The sequence below is a fragment of the Scyliorhinus torazame genome, chromosome 14 (genome assembly GCF_047496885.1).
Source record: "Scyliorhinus torazame isolate Kashiwa2021f chromosome 14, sScyTor2.1, whole genome shotgun sequence".
Taxonomy (NCBI): Eukaryota; Metazoa; Chordata; class Chondrichthyes; order Carcharhiniformes; family Scyliorhinidae; genus Scyliorhinus; species Scyliorhinus torazame.
This window is the reverse complement of record NC_092720.1, coordinates 18,332,165-18,359,035: the sequence shown is the minus strand read 5'-3', so window position 1 is coordinate 18,359,035 and position 26,871 is coordinate 18,332,165. Positions and strand designations below refer to the sequence as shown.

The following is a 26,871-nucleotide window of genomic DNA, read 5'->3' as shown; positions in this document are numbered from 1 at the left end:
TGGTAAGGGTTAACGTGGACATGCCGAATTTCCTTCGTTTCCTGAGGAAGTATGGGAGTTGTTGGGCTTTCTTGGTGGTAACGTCAACGTGGGTGGACCAGGACAGATTTTTGGAGATGTGCACCCCTAGGGTTGGGAGATCGGATTGCCCCTCACTGTGGACATGGCTGATATGTAGGGGTAGGGCAAGGTTGGAAAATCGGATTGTCCAGTGGACATGGCCGATATGTAGGGGTGGGGTGAGGTTGGGAGGCCCTCCCCCCGTTAGTAACTTGGAATGTGTAGGGATTGGGAGGGACGGTGAAGCGGGCGAAAGTTTCCCCCCACTTGAAGGGCTCGAGGGATGACAGGAGGCCCATTTGCCGGTGAAAGATCAGGTAAGGTTTCATAAGGATTGGGTTAGTCAGGTGTTCATTCGGAGTACGGTTTCAGATGGAGACTGTGGCGGCAGATCAGGGGGACAGATTTGTGATAGTTACAGGTTCTTTGTAGGGAAGGTTGGTGGTGTTGGTTCACGTTTATGTCCCCAATTGGGATGATGTACGGTTCATAAAGATGACGTGGGGGGCAGACTTGAATATGGTCTTGAACCAAAAACTGGATGGGGCTAAGCCAAGGTTTTTGGCCTCATCAGGGTGGTACAAAAGTGTTGGCGGTATATCTTGTGAAGGAGATATTTGTGGGGGAAGGGGAAAGAGTAAACCCGTGGAGGTTTCTGAATCCGGAGGGCAGAAAATATTCTTTCTTTTCTCCTGTACACAACGTGTATTTGTCGGATTGGTTTTTCACATCATGGAGGTGTCCTTGTTGGTGGGAGTAAGGAGGGGAAAGTATCTGGCAATAGTAATTTCTGATCTGGTGGATGTGGTGTTGGAGAGGGGGTCAGCACGGCAGCCGGCATGGAGTCTGGATGTGGGGGTGCTAGCGTATGTGGGGTTCTACGTGAAGATGGCAAGGGTATTAGAGGAGTATGTGGAGTTTAATAAAAATGGGGAGGTCTCGCCATCGGTCATGTGGGAGGTTTTGAAAGCGTTGGCGAGAGGTGTTTGGCTGGCCAGCTTATGCGGCAGGCGGCCTCCGGGAGATTGTTCAGATCGAGAGGCGAGGAATGGGCTGGTGACCACGCCAGAGAAGGTCAATAGGGCATTTGAGGAGTTTTATCAAGAGCTGTACAGGTCGGAGCTGCTAAGTCAAATTTACAATTTGGAGGGATTTGAGTGCCATATGCAGGAGGAGAATAGGGAGGGGTTGGTGAAGATGTTTGTGGATATGGGGGGGGCGCTCCCAGAGACAATTCTCGCTTCTATTAAAGAAAGATAAGGACCTGGTACAGCGCGGGTCATATCGGCCGATATCTCAAACTAAATGTGGATGCCAAAAGGGGCTGTTTAGCATAGGGCTAAATTGCTGGCTTTGAAAGCAGACCAAGGCAGGCCAGCAGCACGGTTCAATTCCCGTAACAGCCTCCCCGAACAGGCGCCGGAATGTGGCGACTAGGGGCTTTTCACAGTAACTTCATTTGAAGCCTACTTGTGACAATAAGCGATTTTCATTTCATTTCAGGTTCTTGTTAAGGTGTTGCTGCTCGGGTTGGAGGAGTGTCTTCCGCAGGTGGTGGGGGAGGACCAGATAGGGTTTGTAATTGGCAGGCGGTTGTTCTCGAATGTGCCGCGTTTATTGAACGTGGCGCTTTCCCTGGTGGGAAGAGGGGAGCAGGAGATTGTGGCGCTGGACGCAGAGAAGGCCTTTGATAGTGTGGAGTGGAGCCATCTGTTTGCCGTGTTGAAACGGTTTGGGGTAGGGCCCAAGTTTATGTAATGGGTTAAATTGCTTTATAGGGGGTCCAAGGCAAGTATCTGTATGAATGATCAGAATTCAGGATATTTCCAGTTGTATAGGGGAATGAGGCAGGGTGCCCTATGTTCCCTCTCCTGTTTGTGTTGGTAATAGAGCCTTTGATCATCGCACTGAGGCAGTCAGATCAGTGGAGGGGGATAGTGAGGGGTGGGGTGTAGCATAGGGTTTCCTATTTGCCGATGGCCTTCTTCTATACATCTTGGATCCAGGCCCCACGGTGAGGATATAATGGCGCTATTGAATCGATTTGGGTCTCTCTCAGGATACAAACTGAACTTGGAGAAGAGCCAGTGCTTTTCGGTTTCTCCTGGGAAGGGAGTGGGTTTGTGGGGGGTTGCCATTTCGTATGGCGACCTCCCACTTTAGGTATCTGGGTTCAGGTGGCACGCCCAGATCGAGGGATTCTATAAAATATGGTACCCCTTCATTCTGTATTTCAATAAGGTTGTCGGCATCAATTGTTAGGGAAGGGGGAGGGGTGGGAGTTGCGAGTGTTTCTTTTTATACTAGTTTGGTTTGGGGTAGGTATGTTTTCTTTTTTATGTATTAAAAACGTAATAAAAATATTGCCAAAAAAACAAGATCGACCAGTTTATACATATTGAAAACACCAAGGAACATGGGGATAATGCAGGAAAATGGTGAAGTAGAAGATTCCCCATTATCTCATCGGACTGGAAAGACTAAATGGCCTGCTTCTGTTCCTATTTATTGTGTTCTTCTTCCCACCTCAACCCCCTCCAAGTTTAAAATAAAATTTAAATCCACGTAGAATAAGATTTGAGATTTTATCAAATGATTAATCATCATTCATTAATTCCACAGTTTATAAAAAATATTTTTCATTTCCTTGATCTATTTGTGTGAACATCACATTTTGTGCATCGCATTTAGGATTAACCAAATCATTTACAGGTGGAGGAGTATCCTAACACACCCAAAAAGCGCAACTTTCTTGAAACCTTTAACGCTTGGAAATCCTTGACCTGAGATGACCCGAGCCAAGACGAACCTCACAAACTGCAGCCGACCTTTAGGGCGGGAAGCCTAGTTGTTTGGCCACATACCGACACACCAAACATACTTCAATAAACAGGATTACAGACAGCGCCATGGGTGAGAACATATCACCGGTATTCTGTATTTACTATTTCGGATAATGGATACTCCACCAGCTGCCACAAGGTTGTCACAAGCAATGTTGAGTGAGAAAATATGTTTTGGGGATAAAAGAAATCCAATGAACTTTATAAATACGCTTCAAGAAAGAACCCCATCAAACCAGTAATCTGCTCACTGTTGCAGACTTTAAATGATTATATCCCTTAATCAGAAACTGACCAAATGTCTTTTCAAAATATTCAAACAAAGCATTAACTACCTTGGCAGTTGATTCCATGTACCCAACTATCTGCACATTTGAAATTGTGCTAATTATGTATCTGACAATATATATTATAGTATAGAATCATTAAGCATACAAGGTGACCATTCAGCCCAATATGCCCATGCTGGCCTTTTGAAAGAAATACCATACTAGCATTAAAAAATAGGTTTTCTAGGTGGCTGTAGGAAGGGGGTTAAAGAAAAAGGGCAGGCTCATGAGATTAGGGCTACAGTTGCATAGAGCAACTGTAAGCACCATTATTGATTGCTTGGGTCAAATAACAAACATCAGCTTTAGAAATGTACACAATACTTCACTGGGGGTTTGACAGAACATTCATGCGATTCTGTCATGTTGAAACAAATTTGTCAGTTTACTATTACAGTAACACTAAGTGTTACATTCAGCAAAATAAATTTCTGCCCTATCGAATAATGGAATCGTGAATAAATAACATAAAAAACTACCAGAAAAGATTTGGGAAACACCTTGCATAGTTGAAATCGAGCACAGAGAATTTATTTTAAAAAAATAAGCTTAGCATTGCCAAAGTAATGTTACACTTTCATGTTGCAAGATGTCACAAAAGAGCTGGGAGGCCCTAATTGAGTAGGCTTGGGTTTATGAAGTCACGAACGTGAAAAAAAAATTATGCAAATCGCTTATTGTCACAAGTAGGCTTCATATGAAGTTACTGGGGAAAGCCCCTAGTCGCCACATTCCGGCACCTGTTCGGGGAGGCTGGTACGGAAATTGAACCCGTGCTGCTAGCCTTGTTCTGCTTTACAAGCCAGCTGTTTAGCCCACTGTGCTAATCCAGCCCACTGTGCTAATCCAGCCCCGTATTATACAAAATCAGTTTAATCCTACAATTGTAATTTTTAAAAACAAATTCCAATTAAGGGGCAATTTAGCATGGCCAATCCACCTACCCTGCACAACTTTGCATTGTGGGGTGACACCCATGCAGACACGGAGAGAATGTGCAAACTCCACACCAACAGTGACCCGGGGCCGGGAAAAAACCCGGGTCCTCGGCGCCATGAGGCTGCAATGCTAACTACTGCGCCACCTTTATCCTATAGTTGTCATGTTGACCACCCGTAACTACATTTGACCCTTTGGCCATGTAAGGTATACAACTAAATTCTCTCCTTCCGTTCATGAACTTCCACCTTCCCCAACTGACAAGGTGGAAATATGATACATTCACAATGCAGCTGCACGGATGGCCCAACTGAACACACATGAAAATCCAATAAGATTTACTGCTATGCTCTTCAGCTCTTCATAGCGGAGTCTGACAACCCTGTGGGCACTTAAAAACACAAACTTCCAATTTAGTATCCTACCCCTCTACCAAAGAGTTGGTCATTAACCGAGAAAGTGTATTTTTAACTGCTGGAATGCATTTTAGAATGAACAAGTGCCCAAACAATATTACCATAATCCTCCCCTCGCAGGATTTCTGGAGCAATGTAATTGGGTGTGCCACAGAATGTGCTGGTTGTATCACCAGGCCTCAGGCCTTCCTGCAAGTAAAGTGAAGGATTAATTTTAAGCAGAATTCAATAGAGTACATCAGTAAATTTAACAATCTTTTTTTCCGCCAATCCCCATGTCACATTCTTTGCAATCATAAGAATGCAAATAATACAGTAGAAATTTCAGTAATGGCTTTCATCAGAACACTCTTTTTAAAAAATGCCACTGGAACGTTCCCAGCCCTGCAAAGGCTTTTCTATCCTTCAGTTCTGAGCCACTTTCTCTTTGCTTTCTTTTTTAGCTAAAATGTGGGTCTCAAGGCCACTTGTGGGTCACTACTGACGCTACGCCACAATAAAAGGGATGGAGAGGAACAAACAAATTCGCACTGCCAACCGGACATTAGTGTCAGGTAGTGGTGACCTCCAATCAGAGAGAATCTATTCATCTTCCCTTGACATTCAATGGCATTACCATCGCCCAATTCCCAACCATCAACATCCTGGGGGTTACCATTGATCATGAACACGGTAGCACAAGTGGATAGCACTGTGGCTTCACAGCTCCAGGGTCCCAGGTTCGATTCTCCGCTGGGTCACTGTCTGTGTGGAGTCTGCATGTTCTCCCCGTGTCTGTGTGGGTTTCCTCCGGGTGCTCCAGTTTCCTCCCAGACGTGCAGGTTAGGTGGATTGGACATGCTAAATTGCCCTTAGTGTCCAAAAGGGTTAGGAGGGCTTATTGGGTTACGGGGATAGGGTGGAAGAGAGGGCTTAAGTGGGTCTGTGCAGACTCGATGGGCCAAATAGCCTCCTTCTGTACTGTATGTTCTATGAAATGAACTGGATCAGCCAAATAAATGCTGTGGCCACAAGAGCAGGTCTGAGGCATGGAATTCTGTGTTGGGCACCTCCCGACTTCCCAAAGCCTGTCCATCATCTACAAAGAACAAGAAAGGGAGAGTGAAGGAAAACTTCACTTGTCTGGGTGAGTGTGGTTCCAATAACACTCAAGAACCTTAACACCATCCAGGACAAAACAGCCTGCTTGAACGTCACCCAATCCACCACATCAAGTGTTCACACCCTCCATGACCGAAACATAGTGGCAGCAATGTGCACCATCTGCAAGATTCACTGCAGCAACTTCACGAGCTCCTTCAACAACACGTTCTACTGTCTAGAAGCACGTATGGGATCACCACCTGCAAATTCACCTCCACATCATACACAATCCTCAAGTAGGTGGACCTACATCACAAGAGCTTCAGCGACTCAAAAGAGCAGAGCAGCCCCTTCCTCAAGGGCAATTATGGGTGGACAACAAATGTTGGCCTCGACAGAGATGCTCACATTCCAAGAACAAATCAAAAGAACCCAAGGCCCACCTAATTCCTGATTTTTCAAGATCAACTATGCCACTGCTGGATAGTATACCATCAATTGATTTGATACAGAACAGGAAGAATATGCCCGAAGAGGCCAAATATCTGCACACTAATTCTAAACCTGAACTCTCTGCCCAACCACTTTCTCTGCTTTTATTGCAAAATGATCTTACCTTACACATTCCATAGTCTGTTAGTTTAATATGTCCTTCAGAGTCCAGCAAGACATTGTCCAGTTTCAAATCTCTGTAAATGATCCCATGTTCATGAAGGTAGTTTAAGGCCAAACTGATCTCTGAAGAGTAAAATCTGCCACAAATGAAAAATTGTTCAAGTCTCTTTCAAACACAAAAATGGACAAAATGAAACCATATTTGGCTAGAATATCAATTTCTTTATTCTATTTCAAATGTCTTTTTAACTGATGGGCATAACAACACTGGTTAGTGGGTTCATAGTAATCCTTCTTCCCTCAGTGTGTTGAAATCAATGCCATGTGCAACACATGGGGGAGGGGGTGCGAGGAAGCAAAGGGGAGCATGCGCGGTGGGAAGGGGCAATGGACACACACTCATGGGATTTCTAACTTAACTCATTTACTGTGCATACAGGGACCATTTTGAAAATAAAACCACCTTTAAAGAGAGATCAGGTGAGGGAAGTCTCTTTGGCATCTGTAATTAAAAAGGTTTCACTCTATTTCTAAAATAAATAGAAACCACAGCCCAATTCCTCTAACCTGGCATGCTCTTCTGGAAGCTTTCGTTGCCTCTGCATATGAAACATCAAATCTCCACCATTGACATATTCTATGACAAAAAATAGCCTGTAACAAAATTTAAATCAACTATTAAACAACTGCAATTGTTTTCCTCACTGGATGAACAAAATCCTCAATTACACATCTATTTTTTTTGAAGAGTTGCTTCTTTGCCCAGTAAAAGAAGTGTACTGTTACAATTTATTGATAAATTCAGAGCTACTGGGAGTTTGTGGATTGAAAAGAATTTAGAAAGTCGACGTATTAAAATATTTACCCAAAGTCTTGGAACCTGTGCGAAGTAATTGCTGGCCGTGTTTTACTCCAAATTAGCATCCCACAACACTAAAGACAGCAAGTAAAATTATCACTGACATCCTTATTTTAAACAAAATCACTCACCATCATCAGGGCTTCTTGTTTGACAAATCAAACAAATTTAAATAATTAACCTCACCCAAGGAAGACACATTGGGCTTGCAAATTATTATCTAGCCACCACTGCTGTTGGCAGGCAGTTTAGCAGTCCCTATTTATTCGCACATTCCCTTGCCCGCATAGCAAATGAAGGGCAAGGAAGAAAGTGCACAAGGAAATGCAGCAGTCGCACAACTTTAAATTTAAAATATTGTATTTATACTTTCTCGATCACTGAAATACAGGTGGCTACAAGTTAGTAATTTTTAGGAAATTTGGATTTAAAAATTCAGACAGAACCCTTCAATCAAAGGATAATAAAAGTTGTGGAATAAGTTATCGGGAAAGGTCACTGAAGTCAGCAATATAAATGTATTCATGCAATTATTAGCTAACAAAATTCTGCGGAAAAAGATCAGTTTTGCTTTGAAAATTCCCTAAAACATTACCAGTTCAAACTACAAAAATCATTCATCTACCATCTTTGCTAAGCGAGACACACGTACAACACAGTCAGGACACAGCTTTTGGAAACTGATCCCACCTGCTCTCAGTCTGGAAGCAAGAATGCAGTCCTACGAGAAAGGGGTGATTTGATGCCTGCTCAAACACATGCTTTTCTGTCTGCACCCAATCAATATCCTGTTAAAATGATAGATAAATTACATAAATTTCAGATCAGACAAAATTCACATTTTACAACATGCTCTGCCATCCAAAAAACATAGTTACTGCAGTATTAAAGGGACCTGGATCTAAAATGAATACAATTTTAAATTTATCATGGTAAATAAGTATTAAGATGCAGAGAACATCAAATCATAAATAATACAAAGTACAAAAATACACCATCAAAGAAACAAAAGAAAAAAACAGGTAAAATCATATTCAAATCAAGAAAGCTGGGACATGCATAAACCTAATTGAAAAGTCATAAATTTGAGCACAGTAAAGTCATTGCTGAAATATATCTAAATAAATATTTTAATTGACTAACATTTATGCAAGAGAATTAAAATAATGGATAAATATTAGCTAAAACTGAAGTGCAGGTTCATAAAACAAAATGATCAGAAAACAATGAATAAAGGGAACAGGGCTAGACAGTAGCTTTGACATGGAAGTCATTCAGACACGAAACGTCAGCTCCGTTCTCTCGCCACAGATGCTGACAGACCTGCTGAGATTGTTGAGCATTTTCTGTTTTTGAAAAAAAAAATCAAAGCTTTGTGTCAAACGTAAAATTTTCCAAGGTTTCTTTGAAACCCATAAAACATCTTGGTCTCTAGATGGTCTTGCCCCAGACATTACCCAAAAGATGTGCTGTGGAACCCATCAGAGGTCCCAATGCAAGGACTCCATGGTAACTGCCTAGGAAGTTTCTACTTCTGATGGGCAATTCCTCACCTCCCTCAGACCCTCCAAAAAAGCCATCCACTCGGAGCTTGAATTGAAACTCCAGATAGTTCTGACTCACTTACCTGGATAGTTACCCAAGAAATGTAGGTTTGAAAGAAAACAGGTCAACTGACCCACTTGTCCTATAACAGCCCAAAGACACCCACTGACTCGCCCCACCCCCAATTCTCTGTCCACTGCCTCAAACTCACCACCCGACCCAGCTGGCACACTACCCACTTACCAAACTCATATTCATTGGGCAGCACGGTAGCACAGTGGTTAGCACAATTGCTTCACAGCTCCAGGGTCCCAGGTTCGATTCCCAGCTTGGGTCACTGTCTGTGCGGAGTCTGCACGTTCTCCCCGTGTGTGCGTGGGTTTCCTCCGGTGCTCCGGCTTCCTCCCACAGTCTAAAGATGCGCAGGTTAGGTGGATTGGCTATGCTAATTTGCCCTTAGTGTCCAAAATTGCCCTTAGTGTTGGGTGGGGTTACTGGGTTATGGGGACAGGGTGGAGGTGTGGGGTTGGGTAGAGTGCTCTTTCCAAGAGTCGGTGCAGACTCGATGGGCCAAATGGCCTCCTTCTGCACTGTAAATTCTATGAAATCTATGAAATTCACTCACACAACGCAAAGCTATTTAAATGTCTTAAAGCCTTTCAGTGCGTTAGTGAATGAAGACTGCGAAAACACAGCATAGTGTGTAAAATATGGGTTAGGGGCCTGTGGTTTGGCTTCTCTTGACGATCCAGCACTGTAAAGGAGGACACCCAGAAAAGGTGCCCCCTGAAAGGGCCGATTTATAAAGTCTTGGCCAGAAATGTGAAGCTCCATTCTAGTGTAAAAGAAAGGAGCAGAGTGGCAATCTGACGATGATTGGACTTTGGACAATTCGATCCATTACTTGTTTAACGGTGTCCAACTTTGACCATCACAACAGAAGGGTTCATAGGGCGGCACGGTAGCACAGTGGTTAGCACTGTTGCTTCAGAGCGTCAGGGACCCGGGTTGGGTCACGGTCTGTGTGGAGTCTGCACGTTCTCAGTGTCTGTGGGTTTCCTCTGGGTGCCCCGGTTTCCTTCCACAAAGTCTCGAAAGACGTGCTTGTTAGGTGAATTGGACATTCTGAATTCTCCCTCAGTGTACCTGAACAGGCGCCGTTGTGCGGCGACTAGGGGATTTTCACTGTAACTTCATTGCAGTGTTGCTGTAAGCCTACTTGTGACACTAATGACATCTTTAAGAGCCACTTGCTTCCTTACAATTAGTGACCACCCTAGATGGATATAATTATCCCTTCACAGCGAATCAATCTATGGTTTCCTGAATTACATTAAAGCAGGCCAAGATACTATGCAGATTCCTTAAATGCTGCATAAAAATTCAAGTTGCAGCCCAAATGTGACTTTTCCATTCCCTCATACCACTCCACTGCCACTTACCTATCTGAAATCAACCAGATGTCTACATGAATGGGAAAGTATGGATTTGAAAAAGAAAGGATTCATGGAATACACCAATAACAAAACGCATCAGACAGTAGTTCCTCCCCTCAAAGATTGGATTAAATTTGCCACGGCTTACCAGAGACATCACACACTCTGGATCCACAACAAACTTAAACGATAAGTAGGAAAGAGAATTTTCCTTTCAAACTGAAAATCTGAAACTCGTTCCTTGGATTTCACTCCTATACATAATTTGCAGCAGGGTTTTTCAAAGTCAGGGTCACGAACCACGGGTGGGTAACAGGCAGGTGTCAGGAGGGTCGTGGAGCGATTGGCCCCTCTGTTCCCGCAATGGCCCCGATCATGGGAGAAAATCCCAACAGCCGCTATCAGCTTTTGCATCAAGAATTGCGGCCGCTGCTGGCTTTTCAATGGAAATACATGATTAGGCTGTGTGGAGTCTTTCATCCAGAAGCGGTAGCAGAGAGGTCATGCAGTATGCACGTAGAATTGCCACGCAGTGCTGTCCAAATACGTTCTTTTGTCGCCAAAGCAAGGAGAAGAGTTGCTTCGATTTTGTAGCCGCTGGCAAGCAAGGCAAGTGAACAGCGGAGGTCACTGGTTTTCTTATAAGTAAGAGATGGCCAAAGATTCAAATAGGCAGTTTACCTATTGCATAGGATCTCACAACTTAATCTGCCTGAGAGAGCTGTGGTCGTGTTAGAACTTAAAAACCTCTGGTTATCGACCTGAAAAAAGTAACTGAACTCGGAACAGCAAAGCATATATTTTTTAATTTTCCAATTAAGGGGGAATTTAGTGTGGCCAATCCACCTACCCTACACGTCGTTTTTGGGTCGCGAGGCGAGAATGCAACGCAGACAGTGATCTGTGACCGGCATCGAACCTGGGTCCTCAGCATCAAAAGAGACCAGTGCTAACCATTGTGCCACCAGGCCGCTCTTGAACAATGAAGTATAATGATAATTTCTTGAGGTATGGTTTTGTCAATTATGACAATGCAAATAAGGAGGCTAAGCCGATGTGTGTTATAGATTTCATAGAATTTACAGTGCAGAAGGAGGCCATTCGGCCCATCGAGTCTGCACCGGCTCTTGGAAAGAGCACCCTACCCAAGCCCACACCACCCTATCCCCATAACCCAGTAACCCCACTCAACCAACACTAAAGGCAATTTTGGACACTAAGGGCAATTTAGCATGGCCAATCCACCTAACCTGCACATCTTTGGACTGTGGGAGGAAACCGGAGCACCCGGAGGAAACCCATGCACATACGGGGAGAACGTGCAGACTCCGCACAGACAGTGACCCAGCCGGGAATCGAACCTGGGACCCTGGAGCTGTGAAGCAATTGCGCTAACCACTAGGCTACCGTGCTGCCCATATATGCAGGGAAGTACAGGCAAATGAGAGAAACTTCAGAATTTGAGAGACGTGTGAAAAATTCCTCGTCAGGTTGAGACCGCAGACTCAGTGATTAATTTTTTTTGATAAATTGAGAGTACCCAATCATTTTTTTTTTCCAATTAAGGGGCAATTTAGCGTGGTCAATCCACCTAACCTTCACATCTTTGGGTTGTGGGGGTTAAACCCACGCAGACATGGGGAGAATGTGCAAACTCCACACGGACAGTGACCCAGGCCCTGAATCGAACTCAGATCCTCAGCGCTGTAGTCCCAGTGCTAACCACTGCGCTGCATATTGCCGTTGACCCAGTTATTAATTTAAGAGTTGACTCCAAATTAAAAGACTGCGCTGCTGCAGCTTACCTGTATACAACATTAAAAATGCACCAAAAGCCCTTGAGGCTGTCAGCATTCTGGTGTTGTATCTCTCAGGAGTATCCAGTGCTGAGTAAAACAAGCTATTGCCCTTAATGACAACCTACATGTCAGGTTGGATTTTCCATTTTCATAAAGATGAAGACGGCGCAAAGGAACTGGCTGAAGTTTGCACCTGCTTTGCACATTGCCCTCTACTCCTTTGAACCGGATTCAAGTGAGATCCTGAGGACAAAGCTCCCCTTTAGCATTAAAAGGTAAGCAAACATGGCATGTGTCGTGAAGGTTGGCCAGCGTGCATCATGAAGGTCAGCTGGCGTGGGTCCCAAAGGTTGACTGGTTGCCAAAAGTGGGTCGCGGGAAAAAAAGTTTGGAAAACACTGATTTACAGTCAAGTTGAACATATTTTGTATTCACTATCACTTAGATTGATGCAGGTAGGGCAGTGAATGTTGATGCAGGTAGGGCAGTGAATGTTGTCTATATGGACTTCAGTAAGGCCTTTGACAAGGTCCTTCATGGCAGACTGGTACAAAAGGTGAAGTCACACGGGATCAGGGGTGAGCTGGCAAGATGGATATAGAACTGGCTAGGTCATAGAAGGCAGAGAGTAGCAATGGAAGGGTGCTTTTCTGATTGGAGGGCTGTGACTAGTGGTGTTCCGCAGGTATCAGTGCTGGGACCTTTGCTGTTCGTAGTATATATAAATGATTTGGAGGAAAGTGTAACTGGTCTGATTAGTAAGTTTGCAGACGACACAAAGTCTGGTGGAATTGCGGATAGTGATGAGGACTGTCAGAGGATACAGCAGGATTTAGATCGTTTGGAGACTAGGGCGGAGCGATGGCAGCTGGAGTTTAATCTGGACAAAAGTGAGGTAATGCATTTTGGAAGGTCTAATGCAGGTAGGGAATATACAGTGAATGGTAGAATCCTCAATGAGTATTGACAGTCAGAGAGATCTAGGTGTACAGGTCCATAGGTCACTGAAAGGGACAACACAGGTGGAGAAGGTAGTCAAGAAGGCATACGGCGTGCTTGCCTTCATTGGCCGGGGCATTGAGTATAAGAATTGGCAAGTCATGTTGGGGCTGTATAGAACCTTAGTTAGGCCACACTTGGGAGTATAGTGTTCAATTCTGGTCGCCACACTACCAGAAGGATGTGGAGGCTTTAGAGAGGGTGCAGAAGAGATTTACCAGGATGTTGCCTGGTATGGAGGGCATTAGCTATGAGGAGCGGTTGAATAAACTTGGTTTGTTCTCACTGGAACGACAGTGAGGGGAGAGGGCGACCTGCTAGAGGTCTACAAAATTATGAGGGGCATAGACAGAGTGGATAGTCAGAGACTTTTTCCAAGGGTAGAGGGGTCAATTACTTGGGGGCATAGGTTTAAGGTGCAAGGGGCAAGGTTTAGAGGAGATGTACGAGGGAAGTTTTTTCATACAGAGGGTAGTGGGTGCCTGGAACTCGCTGCCGGAGAAGGTGGCAGAAGCAGGGGCGATAGTGACATTTAAGGGCATCTTGACAAATACATGAATAAGATGGGAAGAGAGGGATATGGACCCAGGAAGTGTAGAAGATTTTAGTTTAGACGGGCAGCATGTTCGGCACAGGCTTGGAGGGCCGAAGGGCCTGTTCCTGTGCTGTACTTTTCTTTGTTCTTGTTCTTTGTCATAGAAGCTACATTATTACACTCCATGCCATTGTGATCCAGCAGCTTGAAGGCCATGAAAGAACATGGGGCTGGATTCTCCCAAAATGGGACTATGTTCCCACGCCGGCGTAAAATGCTGGCGTTTAACTCTAAAGATTCCTGGGTAAAAATGGAGCTGATTCACTGACCTGCAGGGAGCGAGCAGGGACCCAGAGTAGTTCACGCAGCTTTAGCTGCAGATACGGGCCCCCGCACTTCCGCTGTTGAGTCCGTGCATGCGCACAGCGGCGGCCTCCAGCGGCCAAGCCGAGCACCATGGTGGACTCAGACAAAAAATGTAGATCCCGATTGGCCGCGCCGATCTGTCCCCCCGGCCGCCTATAAGGCCACCCCCGGTGTCAGACACCCCCTGCCTACCACCAGGGCAGCTGCGGAACGCGAGCATCCCGATCGGCGATAGAACCACGCCGTCGGGAACTTGGCCAGTCGGGAGCGGAGGATCGCTGGGCGGGCCTCTGGCAATGGGCCCCCAGCCGCACTGAGTACTCCACGATCACGCCGATTCTCGGGTCCCGGAGAATCGCCGGACCGGCACCGGGCCCGATTTTGGCGTAAAATTGGATTCACCACCCCCACGCCGAACCCGATTTTGGCACAGAGCTGCGGAGAATCCAGCCCATGGATTCTTTCCAAACAACAATTAAAATGTTTTACATTTCCCCCCACCCCCCCCCCCGCCCCCCCCAAACAACAATTAAAATAAGCCATTCAGATCAGTGACCCTTCTCAGCATGAAATATATCTGTATGGATGATTTCTCATGGGCAGAAAGTTGTCAGGACATGGAGAATATTTTTCTGCTTTGCAGAAACATATTGGCATTTCGCCACAATTGTCCTTGGCGATTTTGATCCCTGGCTTCCTTGCAAATTAAGCCCAAGAAAAATGTTTAAGACCTTCTTTCTTTTGTAACTGTGGCAAGCAGTTAAACTTGCCCAAATTTCCCCCATGAAAAGCCTTCAAAAAGGTTTTGAAAATCTTCAATATTTCCAAGATAGAATTTTCTTAACATTCAATTTTCAAAATGTTCCCAGTTCCATATTTTCAGAACTATTACAACATAATTAAATGCCTCTCACCTCATCATCATTAACCAGTTCCTTCTTCACGACTTTCATTGCGTAAATGCGTTCTGTCTTTTTCAGTCGGACGAGGAGAACTTTGGCATAGCTGCCTCTTCCAATGACACGGATGAGATCGAAATCTGGAACACCTAAACTGCTGGGAGCTTTTCCACTTTCCCTGCTACTCATGGCCTATCAACAAAAACAGTAAACCAATATCAGTTTGCTCTTAAATGCAGCAATATCATGGTCTTAGCAATGATCTGATTAAGTTGGGAGGCAGGTCTATTCAACAGCCTCATCGACATTTGCAAATTGCATTTTAAGCACTTACACCGATGTAATTCTCAATAAATCCACCAGCAAAATATCAACAAAAACACTATGTTTAATCTTTAGATTATATCTTGACGATTTAAAATAAATCTTGCCTGATCCAACTTAATTGCTCTGGTGAATTTACATTTGATATGGTAATTGGGAATTCTCAAATTATAATTTTTAATTATGTCACATTGCAGCAGGAAGAAATACATACTTGTAAACATAACTATGATCCAAGCTGTATCCCAATGCTTTTTGGTTAGGTAGCAAATTCAGCTATTTTTAAAACACTCAACAAATTCTTCTATCAATTAACAATTCATTATTTACATCGGATTATGTAGGATGAATGACACAGAAACAGGTCATTCAGCCCAACCAATCCATGCTGGTGTTTATACTCCACTTAAGCCTCTTTCCATTTTTTTTCAAGCCTAAATTTACCACTGTAAATTTATATATTTGTTGAGTTTCCCCTTAAATGCATCTATACTATTCGCTTCAACCATTTTCTGTGTAGTTTCATATTCGCATCACTCGTTCAGTTTCCTAGCCACAATCTTATATTGATGGCCTCGTTTTACACTCGTCCTCATAAGAGGAAATATTCTGTATCCACTCTTACCAAAACATACCAAAAACATTTTCCATAGAATCCCTACAATGCGGGAGACGACAATTTGGCCTATCGAGCCAGCACTGACACTCCGAAAGAGCACCCAACCTAGGCCCAATCCGCCGCCCTATTCCCGTAACCCCACTTAACCTGCACATTTTTGGACACTAAGGGGCATTTTCTTTCACAGTCAATCCAGCTAACGTACGCATCTTTGGACTGAAGGTGGAAACCAGTTCACCCAGAGGAAGCCCACGCAGACATGGGGAGAACGTGCAAACTCCATGTAGTCACCCAAGACTGGGATCGAATGCAGTCCCTAGAACTGTGATGCAGCAGTGCTAACCACTGTGCCACCGTGCTGCTCAAAAGCCTCAATTAGGTCGCCCCATAACCATCTTTTTTCAAGAGAGAAGAGACACAGCCTGTCAACCCTTTCATGATATATATACATCCACACATTTATGCTTTCATCCTTGTGGAATGATCCATTTGTCCAAAGCATTTTTGAAATTAAGATGAGATTGTCGAGTACTTGGAAGTGCATGATAAAATAGAACTGAGTCAGCACGGCTTCGTCAACGGAGGTCATGTCTGGCAAATCCAGGCAGCACGGTGGCGCAGTGGATAACACTGCTGCCTCACGGCACTGAGGTCCCCAGGTTTGATTCCAGCTCTGGGTCTCTTACCATAAGACATAGGAGCGGAAGTAAGGCCATTCGGCCCATCAAGTCCACTCCACCATTCAATCATGGCTTATTTCAACTCCATTTACCCGCTCTCTCTCCATAGCCCTTAATTCCTCGAGAAATCAAGAATTTATCAACTTCTGTCTTAAAGACACTCAACGTCCCGGCCTCCACCGCCCTCTGTGGCAATGAATTCCACAGACCCACCACTCTCTGGCTAAAGAAATTCCTCCTCATCTCTGTTCTAAAGTGACTCCCTTTTATTCTAAGGCTGTGCCCCCGGGTCCTAGTCTCCCCTGCTAATGGAAACAACTTCCCCACGTCCACCCTATCTGAGCCATTCATTATCTTGTAAGTTTCTATTAGATCTCCCCTCAACCTCCTAAACTCCAATGAATATAATCCCAGGATCCTCAGACGTTCATCGTATGTTAGGCCTACCATTCCTGGGATCATCCGTGTGAATCTCCACTGGACCCGCTCCAGTGCCAGTATGTCCTTCCTGAGGTGTGGGGCCCAAAATTGCTCACAGTATTCTACATGGGGCCTAACTAATGCTTTATAAAGCTTCAGAAGTACATCCCTGCTTTTATATTCCAAGCCTCTTGAGATAAATGACAACATTGCATGTGCTTTCTTAATTATGGACTCAACCTGCAAGTTTACCTTTAGAGAATCCTGGACTAGGACTCCCAAGTCCCTTTGCACTTCAGCATTATGAATTTTGTCACCGTTTAGAAAATAGTCCATGCCTCTGTTCTTTTTTCCAAAGTGCAAGACCTCGCACTTGTCCACGTTGAATTTCATCAGCCATTTCTTGGACCACTCTCCTAAACTGTCTCAATCTTTCTGCAGCCTCCCCACCTCCTCCATACTACCTGCCCCTCCACCTATCTTTGTATCATCGGCAAACTTAGCCAGAATGCCCCCAGTCCCGTCATCTAGATCGTTAATATATAAAGAGAACTGCTGTGGCCCCAACACTGAACCCTGCGGGACACCACTCGTCACCGGTTGCCATTCCGAAAAAGAACCTTTTATCCCAACTCTCTGCCTTCTGCCTGACAGCCAATCGTCAATCCATGTTAGTACCTTGCCTCGAATACCATGGGCCCTTATTTTACTCAGCAGTCTCCCGTGAGGCACCTTATCAAAGGCCTTTTGGAAGTCAAGATAGATAACATCCATTGGCTCTCCTTGGTCTAACCTATTTGTTATCTCTTCAAAGAACTCCAACCGGTTTGTCAGGCACGACCTCTCCTTACTAAATCCATGCTGACTTGTCCTAATCCGACCCTGTACTTCCAAAAATTTAGAAATCTCATCCTTAACAATGAATTCTAGAATCCGTGTTACCGTGTGGAGTTTGCACATTCTCCCCGTGTTTGTGGGAGTTTCGCCCCCACAACCCAAAGATGTGCAGGCTAGGTGGATTGGCCACGCTAAATTGCCCCTTAATTGGAAAAAATGAATTGGGTACTCTAAATTTATTTATTTTTTCAAATGTCTGACAAATCTGTTAGAGAGTTCCTTGAGGAGGTAACAAGGAAGTTAGACAAAGGAGAACCAGTGGACGTGATCTATTTAGATTTCCAGAGGCCTTTGACAAGGTGCCATATAGGAGGCTGTTAAATAAGTGAAGAGCAAGGTCCTGGTATGGATAGAGGATTGGCTGACTAGCAGAAGGCAAAGAGTGGGAATAAACGGGTCTTTTTCAGGATAGCAGCCGGTGACTAATGGTGTGCCTCAGGGGTGAGTGTTGGGACCACAGCTTTTCACAATATACACTAACGATCTGGAAGAAGGAACTGAGGGCACTGTTGCTAAGTTTGCAGATGAAACAAAGGTATGCAGAGGGCCAGGTAGTGTTGAGGAAGCAGGGGACGGAGGGCTGCAGAAGGACTTGGACAGGCTAGGAGTGGGCAAAGAAGTGGTAGATGGAATACAATGTGGAAAAGTGCGAGGCTATGCACTTTGGAAGGAGGAATGGAGGCATAGACTATTTTCTAAATGGGGAAATGGTTAGGAAAACAGAAGCACAAAGGGACTTGGGAGTCCTTGTTCAAGATTCTTTTACGGTTAACGTGCAGGTTCAGTCGGCAGTTAGGAAGGCAAATGCAATGTTAGCATTCATGTCGAGAGGGCTAGAATACAAGACCAAGGATGAACTGCTGAGGCTGTATAAGACTCTGATCAGACCCATTTGGAGTATTGTGAGCAATTTTGGGCCCGTATCTAAGGAAGGATGTGCTGGCCTTGGAAAGGGTCCAGAGGAGAATCACAAGAATGATCTCTGGAATGAAGAGCTCCGCAGTTGAGGAGCGGTTGAGGACTCAGGGTCTGTACTTGTTGAAGTTTGGAAGAATGAGGGGGATTTTACTGAAACTTACAGGATACTGCGAGGCCTGGATACAGCGGACGTGGAGGGGATGTTTCTACTAGTAGGAAAATCTAGAGGGAACAACCTCAGACAGAAGGGACGATCCTTTAAAAGAGATGAGGAGGAATTTCTTCAGCCAGAGGGTGGTGAATCTGTGGAACTCTTTGCTCAGAAGGCTGTGGAGGCCAAATCGCTGAGTAACTTTTAAAAAAATAAATTTAGAGTTCCCAATTATTATCTGTTTTTCCAATTAAGGGGCAATTTAGCATGACCAATCCACCTGACCAGCACATCTTTGGGTTATGGGGGTGAAACCCACGCAGACACGGGGACAATGTGCAAACTCCACACAGACAGTGACCCGGGGCCGGGATTGAACCCACGTCCTCAGCGCCATAGGCAACAGTAACCACTGATCCACCTTGCCGCCCGTTGCCGAGTATCTTCAAGACAGAAATAGATAGGTTCTTGATTAATAAGGGGACCAGGGGTTATGGGAGACGGAAGGAGAATAGGGATGAGAAAAATATCAGCCATGATTGAATGGCGGAGCAGACTCGTTGGGACAAGTGGCCTAATTCTGCTGCTATCTCTTATGGTCTTATGGCCCCACATCACATTGACCATCTGCAAGGGAACCTGAAGGTTTGTCTCCCTCTTTAATGAAATTACAGTTCTCAACATGTTATAGTATTTTAAAATGTTAATTGCCAAAAAACGCATTCTGTACCTACCTCCTTCTCCTCACCAACATGATCCAGGTTTTCTTGGCTGGAAGATTTGTAAGAAATAACTGCAGAGAGCAAAGAAAAAGATACATTATTACTCAGGATTTCAAAGGAAAGTTTATTTATAACGCATTAAATTGATGGAAAAAAAGATTTTTAATCCTTATTAATAGTCAATTGTTTAATGTGAAGATTGCTCATTGTTGGATTAAAAATTGGAAACCCCCCCCAAAGAGGATGCATTAAAAAAACAGTCCCCGCTGTTTATTGCAGATGTTCCCATGTGAATGCAAATTGTCCACCATGGCCAATATAATGTGGTGGTGGTGCAAAAGATTATTTCAATCAGTTCGCCGAGGGAGGACAGCAGAATACGATCCCGGGAAGAACAATTTTGTTAAGAATAACAATCTCATTCATTTGTTGCAAGAAGTTGAGCAAACCAGACACAAAGAACATGTGCCCAAAATTTTAGTTGAACATGACATCAGATCTCATTGAAATACTTGTCTTAAAGCATGTAGCTACTTTAAAATCCATTTGTAAGGGTGTGGATACATCACTGTCCTCAAAGACTGTAGAAATTCACACTGCAGCATGTGATAAAAGTAAATGACACTCAATAAAAAAACAAGATTGCTGACAAAACACAAACGGCTCTAATTGGTGCGGTTTATCCCAATAGTTAAAATAGGCTGAAGGTATTCAAACCGTTGTAACTGTGATACAAAAGAGAAAAAGAAAACAACAAAAGAGAAGCCCGTGCAGTATTTTTAAGACACCTGAATACAACAATTACAATCTTGAAACTTCATAGTTTGACCTGGTGTCCACAGATAAGGCGGCGCGACAGTTGAGACGGGCGAGGGGGGTAGTCTTTGAGTATGGGGAGAAGGCCAGCAGGCTGCGAGACGTCAGGCAGTGTCCCAGGAAATCAGTCAAATACAAGAGTTGGTTTCGGCCTCTGAGAAGGGGAATAGTGTCTGACGCATTTTACAAAACATTGTACAGCTTGGAACCTCCGGACGACGATTTCACGATTGATTTTTTTGGAGGGGTTGGTGTGTCCAAGGGCGGAGGAGGAGGACCGGGAGGGATTTGAGGAGCCGCTGTGGGCAGAGGAAGTCAATTGGGAATTTGCACACGCGGAAGACACCAGGGCTGAATGGATTCCCGGTGGAGTTTTATAAAATGTTCTCAAACAGGTTGATTCTGCTGCTGGTGGAAACGTTTGAGGATGCAGTGGCTCGGGAAGTGATCCCAGGCACGATGAGTCAGGCCTCCATTTCACTCCTTTTGCAGAAGAACGGGTCGAAGGTGGGTCATACCGACCAATCTCGTTGTTAAACGTGAATGCATCGATTTTAGCGAAGGCATTGGCCTTCAGGTTGGAGGGATATCTCCTATCTCCTGCAGGTCATTGGGAGGATCAGGGGGGATTTGTGAAGGGTAACCGATTGTCTTCCAATACCTGGTGCCTGTTGAATGTGGTGTTGTCGCAGGTAGAGGGGGATGAGCAGGAAGTGATTGTGGCACAGGATGCAGAGAAGGCCTTTGATAGGGTGGTGGAGGCATCTGATTGCGGTGTTGGAGCGATTCGGGACAGGGTCGAAGTTTGTGTCGTAGGTTCAATTGTTGTACCAGGTGCCAAAGACAAATAATGTAAGCTCGGGCTACTTCGAACTGCAATGAAGTATGTCCCCTCTCCTATTCGCGTTGACGACTGAGCCTCGAGGACCTCGGATACGTGGAGGGAGATAATGAGGGTGGGGGTAGCACAGGGTGTCTCTGTGTGCCAAAGACCTGTTGCTGTACGTCATGGATGCGGTCTCGATGATGGAGGACATAATAGGGATACTCAAGCGGTTAGGAGCTTTTTCCAGGTATAAACTGAATTGGGAAAAAAGTGAATGTTTTCCGGTCTTCCCGCTGGGGAGGGGAACTAACTTGAGGGGGTTGCTGTTCTGGCTGACAAACTCGCATTTCAGGGACTTAGGGGTACAGGCGGCAAGGGATTAGGTGCAGCTTCAGAAGCTATTGTATAAGCTTGGTGAGCAAGGGCAGAGGCCAGAGGAGGCAGTGCCGCAGTGGTATTGTCACTGGACAATCCAAAGGCCAAGGGTAATCCTCTGGGGAACTGGACACTGAATTCCAGGGCAGTTGGAGGAATTTGAATTCAATAAGAATCTGGAATTAAAAGTCTGTCGTCCGTGAAACTATTGTCGATTGTCATTTTTTAAAAAAACATCTGGTTCACTAATGTCCTTTAGGGAAGGAAATCTACCATCCTTACCTGGTCTGGCCTACATGTGACTCCAGACCCACAGAAATGTGATTGACTCTTAAATGGCCCAGCCAGCGACATCCATGGTGGAAATCATGATTTTTTTTTTTTAAAGTCCAATTAAGGGGCAATTTAGCATGACCAATCCACTCACCCTGCACATCTTTGGGTTGTAAGGGTGAGACCCACGCAGACACGTGGAGAATGTGCATACTCTACACAGACAGTGACCCAGGCCGGGATTGAACCGAGGTTCCCGATGCCATGAGGCAGCAGTGCTAACCACTGCAAGCCACCCTATGGAAAGCATGATTTCGTCATTTATATGGGCAGGGATGGTGGTGAGGATATGAAGGATGGTCCTATAAAGGGACCGGCAGTCAAGTGGGTTGGGGCTGCCGAAGCTGTTTTACTACCATTGGGCGGCAAATGTGGAGAAGTGTTGAGTTGAAGGGGGGGGGGACATCAGGAGTCAGTTTGGGTAAAGATGGAGGCCAGGTCATGTGAGGGGTGGGTTGCAGGTGCTGGTAATGGCCCAGCTGCCACACCCCAAGGAAGTTTTTAGTGAAACGTAGTTTAAAGCAGGGAAAGGTTTGAGAATGATACCAATCATGGACAAACATACGTTTGATCCAGCTAGGTTGGATGCCAGGTTTAGGGCATGGAAGAATAAGGGTGGGACAGTAAAGAGGGATTTGTTCCTGGAGGGATGGCTTGTGAGTTTGGGAGGAGTTGGTGGAGAAGTATGGGCTCGCGCAGTTGGAGGTGTTCATGTACAGCATTTTGCGACAAAGGTTTATTTGGTTTCCCGGTTGCGCTGTCCACGTCATTGGTGGAGGAGGTACTGTCGCTGGCTGGGTTGGAGGAGGGTAAAGCTTTAGGTATCTGTGGGAGGCTGCTAGCGGAGGATGGGGCCTCGCTGGAGAGGGGAGGAATTAAGGCAAAATGGGAGGAGGAACTAGGGGGGTACAGTGGAGGAATGGGCTTGGGGACCTCGGGCTCATATGAATGAAGGTGGTGCATAGGGCACACTTAACGAAGGCAAGGATGAGTCGGGTGTTTGAGAGGTAGAAGACAATGCGAGCGGTGTGGGAGGGTTCCAGCACGTCCTAAACTAGCTAACTTTTGGGGCTCTTTCTTCAGCAACACGTCGGCAATCTTAGGGAGGGTGCTGATTTGGGTCCCCGAGCGGCCATATTAGGTTTCCAGGGTTGCAGGTGGGAGCGGAGCAGGTGTTTTAGCCTTCGCCTTGCTGATTGCTCGTAGGCGGGTTCTGCTGGAATGGAGGTCAGCTGCTCCACCCAGTGCCCTGGTGTGGCTGGGAGACCGCCTGGAATTTTTTATTTAAGGTTAAATACACGTTTAGGGGGTCGATTGGGAAGTTCTATCTAAGATGACATTTTAAAGAGCTGATCACTGTCAGCTGATGGGTGGGGTGGGGGGGGGGAGGGGGGGGTTGTTCTTATTGTTTGTGTATTTGTATAGAAATTTAAAATGTTCAATTAAAGTATTTACAAAAAAAAGAATCTTGAAACTTTATTTGCCATGGACTATTGTCCATATTTTTTCTAAACAATATTTACGTGCGCAATATGTTGCCAAAAGGTGCACCTAACTCACCATTCCAGTCTAAAATCCTGTTCTGCAAGTTCTGCCATCTCTGTTCTTTGTACAAATGATTTCACATCAACAAAGGAAAGGAAATGATAAACTGGTCCATTAAGCATGAACCATCCCAACCTGGTGTAACTTACACACTAAATTAGCTGTCTTTGCTTACATGCTGCCATTTAGCTCACTTCCAAGGGTAAGGAGAACATAAGAAACAGGAGTAGGAGCAGACCATATGGATTCGAGAGCCATTTCCACCATTTAATGCAGTGTGTCCAGTAAAGTTTTTTCACCCAATTATTGACAAACCCAACCAACAAAAGGAGATGCAATTCTTAGCCTTGGGGAACAAAGAAGGGCAAGTGAGTGAAGTGACAGTTGGCAACCATATCGGGGATAGTGATCATAATTCAGATGGATTCAGTAGCACCACGGAAAAGGGCAGAGATAAAGCAGGAGTAAAAACTTTGAATTGGGCGAAAGGAAATTTTGTAGAAACGAAAAGGGACTTGGCTGAGGTGGACTGGCCAGCACTGCTAGAGGATAAATCTGTGAAAAAGGGAAGCACTAAAAGGAGAGATCCTAAAGGTGCAAAGTAGACATGCCCCCTCCAAAAATAAGAGTCGGACTGCCAAATCTAGACCCCCCCTGGTTGTCTAGAGGAATGCAGGGGAAGATCAAACAGAAAAAGAAAGTGTACGATAGGCATAAAGATTTAAGCATTGCAGCACGGTAGCACAAGTGATTAGCACTGTGGCTTCACAGCGCCAGGGTCCCAGGTTCGATTCCCCGCTGGGTCACTGTCTGTGCGGAGTTTGCACGTTCTCCCCGTGTCCGCGTGGGTTTCCTCCGGGTGCTCCGGTTTCCTCCCACAGTCCAAAGACGTGCAGGTTAGGTGGATTGGCCATGCTAAATTACCCGTAGTGTCCATAAGGGTTGGGAGGGGTTATTGGGTGGAAGTGAGGGATTAATGTGGGTCGGTGCAGACTCGATGGGCCGAATGGCCTCCTTCTGCACTGTATGTTCTATGTAATCTATGTAATCTATAGATAGCCCAGATGAGTATAGAAAGTGCAGGGACGATGTCAAAAAGGAAATCAAAAAGAGAGGGCATGAAAAAAGATCAGCAAGTGTAGGGAAATAGTTAAAATCCAAGTTTTTAAAATCTTGTAACTGCAGTTGAAATACAAGCTTGCATTGTTCTGAGTCAAGGTCAGCTTGGCAGTGAAACCTTCAACCAGCCTCTCAGCTATACTGCAAAGGGAGTAAGGCAGATGTCAATGTGAGTGATGGGAAAGACCACCATTTAGATGTCACAATTTAAAACTTGTAAACCAATAGGGGGCAAAGAGGGGGACGGTATCAAACATAGGTATAAGGTTAACTAGCACAAGTGTGTATTGCCGGTGTGTGCCTCTCTCTTTTTGTTCTTCCTATGCCCTGCTGGGTTTTTATTTATTTTGTTTTGTTCAGTAGTTTTTGCAGTTTTTGAAGTGTACTCACTTGATTTCTGTAATAAAACTCAATCACACACTACCATCGGATCCTCGTCTCTTATTTGAAAAATAAGAGATCCTACATAAGTAAAGTTAAAGAAAACCCAAAGATGTTTTACCAATAATGGTAAAAGGTTAGAAGGGAAAAAAGTTGGACATCAGAGATGAAGAAGGGAACTTTTGTGTGTAGATGCAGAGGCTGTGGGAAGGGTTTAAATGAATATTTGTCTCCGTGTTTACAAAGGAAATGGATGATGCAGATACAGTAGTCCAGTGAGATACTGGATGGAGTAATCATAAAGAGAGAGGAAGTACTCGAAGGATTGAAATCCTTGAAAGTTGATAAATCGCCAGGGTCAGATGGATCGTTTCCGAGGCTACTGAAGGTAGGGAGGGAATAGCAGATGTTTTGAGGATGATTTTCCAATCCTCACTAGACACAGAGGTACCGGAGAACTGGAGAAATGCAAGCGTGGTACAATTGTTTAAAAAAGGGATGAAAAGAAATGCAGAACAATTATAGGCCAGTTAGTCTTACGTCAGCAGTGGGCAAATTAGTAGAATCAATTCTGAGAGATAGGATTAACTGTCACATAGAAAGGTATGGTCAGCATTGATTTGTCAAAGGAAGGTCTTGCCTCACAAATTTGATTAAATTCTTTGAGGAATTGACAAGACCGGTTGATGAAGGCAATGCAGTGGATATGGTGTACATAGATTTTAGCAAGGCATTTGACAAAGTCCCACATGGTAGATTGGTCAAGAAAGTGATGTGGCAAACTGGATTAAAAGTTGGCTTAGTAACAGGAAACTAAGGGTAATGGTCGATGGCTATCCTTGCAATTGGAAAGTCTTTTCAAGTGGTGTTCCACAGGGCTCGGTGATGAGATGTGAAAATGGGGAGCACGATTGGGAAATTTGCAGATGACTCAAAGATTGGCCAAGTGGTGGACAGTGTAGAGGATAGGTATAACCTTCAAAACTACATAGATGGATTGGTGGAGTGGGGGGGATAAAGTGGCAGATAGAATTAAACACAGAGAAGTGTGAGGTCGTGCATTTAGGGAGGTGGCACAGTTGTAGGGAGTACACAATAAATGGGAATATACTAAGAGGGGTAGATGAAGTGAAAGACCTTGGCGTACAGGTACACAGGTCCCTGAAGGCAGCCGTTCAAGTAGACATGATTGTTAAGAAAGCATATGAAGACTTCCGGGTGCGGCGATGACCAGCTGAGTCGCACGTTTCGGCAGCTCCCGGTGGAACGGACTTTTGGGCTCTTAATAAGAGCCCCAACGGCAATTTTAACGGCTAAAAGTACTGTGCGGTGAACCAGAAGGGAATCCCCCCTGGATACGGATGAAAAAAAGGAGGAAGGTGGCCGGATTGCGGTGGATCCTTTAGAGCAGCGGCAAGGAAGGCAAGCAAAAACCAAGATGGCGTCGGAAGGTGGCAGTTTAATATGGGGCCCTGAACAACACGAGTTTTTGAAACGCTGCGTAGAAGAACTCAAAAAGGAAATGAAGAAGGAGCTGTTGGCCCCGATATTACCGGCGATCGAAGGGCTAAAGGAGGAGCAAAAGACCCAGGAGCGGGAGCTTCGGGTCGTGAAGGCAAAGGCTGCCGAGAATGAGGACGACATACAGGGCCTGGTGGTGAAGACGGAGATGCACGAGGCACACCATAAACGATGTGTGGAAAGGCTGGAGGCGCTGGAGAACAACGCGAGGAGGAACAACCTAAGGATTCTTGGTCTTCCTGAAGGTGCGGAGGGAGCGGACGTCGGGGCATATGTGAGCACGATGCTGCACTCGTTAATGGGAGCGGAGGCCCCGGCGGGTCCGCTGGAGGTGGAGGGAGCATACCGAGTGATGGCGCGAGGACCGAGAGCAGGAGAAATTCCTAGAGCCATAGTGGTGAGATTCCTCCGTTTTAAGGATAGAGAGATGGTCCTTAGATGGGCAAAGAAAACTCGGAGCAGTAAGTGGGAGAACGCGGTGATCCGCGTATACCAAGACTG

General features: G+C 45.1%; 1 protein-coding gene across 3 annotated transcripts in view; it reads right to left on the bottom strand.

The window, feature by feature from the left end:
- The window catches only part of prkci (protein kinase C, iota), a 206,624-nt gene that overhangs the window by 42,871 nt on the left and 136,882 nt on the right, over positions 1–26,871 (bottom strand). For all 3 annotated transcript variants that reach the window (XR_011934419.1, XR_011934420.1, XM_072473783.1), the window contains exons 9-14: positions 19,467–19,525; positions 14,739–14,915; positions 7,835–7,932; positions 6,853–6,939; positions 6,287–6,422; positions 4,689–4,776 (exon numbers count right to left, since the gene is read on the bottom strand). Coding sequence is in view for 1 of the 3 variants with exons in the window: in XM_072473783.1 (XP_072329884.1) it covers positions 4,689–4,776; positions 6,287–6,422; positions 6,853–6,939; positions 7,835–7,932; positions 14,739–14,915; positions 19,467–19,525 (645 nt within the window). In the remaining 2 variants the exon portion in view is untranslated. The remainder of the gene's footprint in view (positions 1–4,688; positions 4,777–6,286; positions 6,423–6,852; positions 6,940–7,834; positions 7,933–14,738; positions 14,916–19,466; positions 19,526–26,871) is intronic.